General features: G+C 36.6%; 2 protein-coding genes across 3 annotated transcripts in view; both read left to right on the top strand.

Moving 5' to 3' along the window:
* The first annotated feature begins 418 nt into the window (after positions 1-418).
* The window catches only part of LOC100187263 (nucleolin 2-like), a 3,824-nt gene continuing 1,962 nt past the window's right edge, over positions 419-2,280 (top strand). Inside the window, exons 1-2 of the mRNA XM_026839068.1 lie at positions 419-433; positions 1,020-1,409. Coding sequence (XP_026694869.1) covers positions 419-433; positions 1,020-1,409 — 405 coding nt within the window. The remainder of the gene's footprint in view (positions 434-1,019; positions 1,410-2,280) is intronic.
* LOC101242366 overlaps positions 471-2,280 on the top strand; it is a 12,398-nt gene continuing 10,588 nt past the window's right edge. The window contains exons 1-2 of one of the 2 annotated variants that reach the window (XM_026839087.1): positions 477-584; positions 1,020-1,409. The gene's annotated coding sequence lies outside the window, so the exon portion shown is untranslated. Of the gene's footprint in view, positions 585-1,019; positions 1,410-2,280 lie in introns of both variants that reach the window. The other variant, XM_026839086.1, reaches the window with a different exon arrangement.

The following is a 2,280-nucleotide window of genomic DNA, read 5'->3' as shown; positions in this document are numbered from 1 at the left end:
AAGTAAGTACCTTAAATCATTTTAAGTTAACATAACTCTTACTATAATATGGTGGAAAGACGGGACACCTTTGGTACATAATATGATCGTGTTTCAAACAATTAACAACGGTCTATCGGAGTCGTGAGGATACAGTTTTACATTTCTTTGAATGTTCTTAGTTTACTACAAAATAAGTCGAGAAAACAGGTGTCCCATCTTCCCCCAGTTTAGTAAATATCAATGGTAAAATTTTTTATTAAATTAGTTCAATCTGGCCCTGGTCTAGTGTTCATAAAATTGGATAATTCTTGTAAAAAATAACATTCAAGCGATACGAAATACGTATAGCTAAGAAAATTAAGTTTAACCATATCAAAGCATTTGATTTTATCAATTTAAATTCATTCATTTATACAAAGCTACCACACTACCAAACATGCATTTTATGCTAGTAAAAGTTTAAAGCTTTTTTACAACATTTCTACCACAGGAAACTACCAGTCGAACAGTTAAAAGGAAAAACATACAAGAACAAACACGCGCAGCGAAAAAAAGGTACGACAACAGGACATACAACACAGACAAAGCGTCTCGCACTAGAGGTACGGAGTTTCTTTTTTTTTTTAAATGTTTGTGGTTTAGCAGAATTTTATAATTAATAAAACACATCCCAAGACTTTGTTACTATATAGTACTGTTGGGTAATATGGGTGGATAGTTATAACATATTTTCCTATATATCCAAATAATCTATTTTAGAGTCATATAATATAGTAGGGTAGGAGAAGATGGGACGCCTTTAGCACATAATATCCGAATATCCTGATCGTATTTTAAACAGTTAACAACGAAAAAACGGTCTATAGGATTCTTGAGCTCATAGTTTTATAATTCCTTGAAAGATTCTTGTTTACTACCACATTGGACGAGAAAATAGAGTTGAAATGTGTCCCAACTTCCCCCACCTCACTATATCAAAGTCATGGCCCATCTAACTCCAACCTACTATATCTTTTTTTATTCATATTTTTCAACAGCCTAGAGCTCTGATTGTTACAACCGACAACCAACCATCAAGTCATTTTAATACTCAAGACAACAACGCAAAGCGACACATCTCGTTTCAAAAACGCAGCTTAGACGAAAGATCCTCCTCATCAAGCGATACTGAGCATATTGAACCGTACGCAGAGGTAAGAGTGGACCATGGATCCTCAATGGAGGACTCCGACAGCTCTTCTTTATCCTCCGAGAACGATGTTTCGATCACTCCATACAATCCTGCGAGAGTTGACCCTAGATCCCTTGAAGAAGATGTTGAAAGTGAATCTTCGACGTCAACGGTCTCATCAATGTCATCCATACATACGCCTAGTATTGTTCCTCATGATCCGCAAGTGAGGGATCGAAGCCAACCAGAACCGCAGGTGACTTATTTTAACAGATTTTCAACAGATTCCTATTAATGTCGTGAGGAAATCAGGGCACCTGTACTCTATACTCTATACTCTATGTGGGTAAGGTTCTTGTGGGGGATTTGGGATCTAAGCCAGATTTGGCCCATTACCCCACCATATACCATTGATAATTGTTGTACGAATACCGCTAAGCACAACTTCGCATATAAAGTGGAACTCGACATATCATAGTGTTCTATATGAGTGAGGTCTTACGGCGAGACACGCAACAGAGATTACTATAAACAAAAATGCCTGATAGTCGATTTAGTAATTTTGTAGGGATGTCGGTTGCATTTGCTACTGTAAGTGTGTTAGTGTGCAAATATTTTAAATGAAAGTTGAAAAAAATTAGAAAGGCTCTCAGTTCCCTAAAAGCTCTTTAAAAATCACTTGTTTTACACGTAAACTTGCACACGGTGCATGAGTGGGAAACTTCTCTTATACCCCTTTATTCGCCTTGCCACATTAGAGGGCAAACATTCATTTATTCTTTCAACAATATCACTCACATCATTTAGCATGTATGGCCGCATGAGGTCGTTGTTGCAACTTATATTAGACTGGGGTAAGATGGTGCATGTATTCATTCTCTTTTATCGTCCCATTTGGTGGTAGACTAAAAACATTACTAAATTTCATAACCGCATCCTCACGGGTCTAAAATAGGGCTGTTAATTGTTAAAAACGCGATCAGAAAATATGGGATATTATAAGCTAACGGTATCCATCTTACCCCACAGTACTATATACATATTAACCTACAAATCATTTCATTTAGACGAGGCAACCATTTATAAGCATGATTTGAAGTAATCACTGCACGAAACTAACACTTCCA

This window comes from Ciona intestinalis, unplaced genomic scaffold (genome assembly GCF_000224145.3).
Source record: "Ciona intestinalis unplaced genomic scaffold, KH HT000150.2, whole genome shotgun sequence".
Lineage (NCBI taxonomy): Eukaryota > Metazoa > Chordata > Ascidiacea > Phlebobranchia > Cionidae > Ciona > Ciona intestinalis.
Note: the sequence above shows the minus strand (reverse complement) of the source record. Positions and strands in the feature narration are given on the sequence as shown.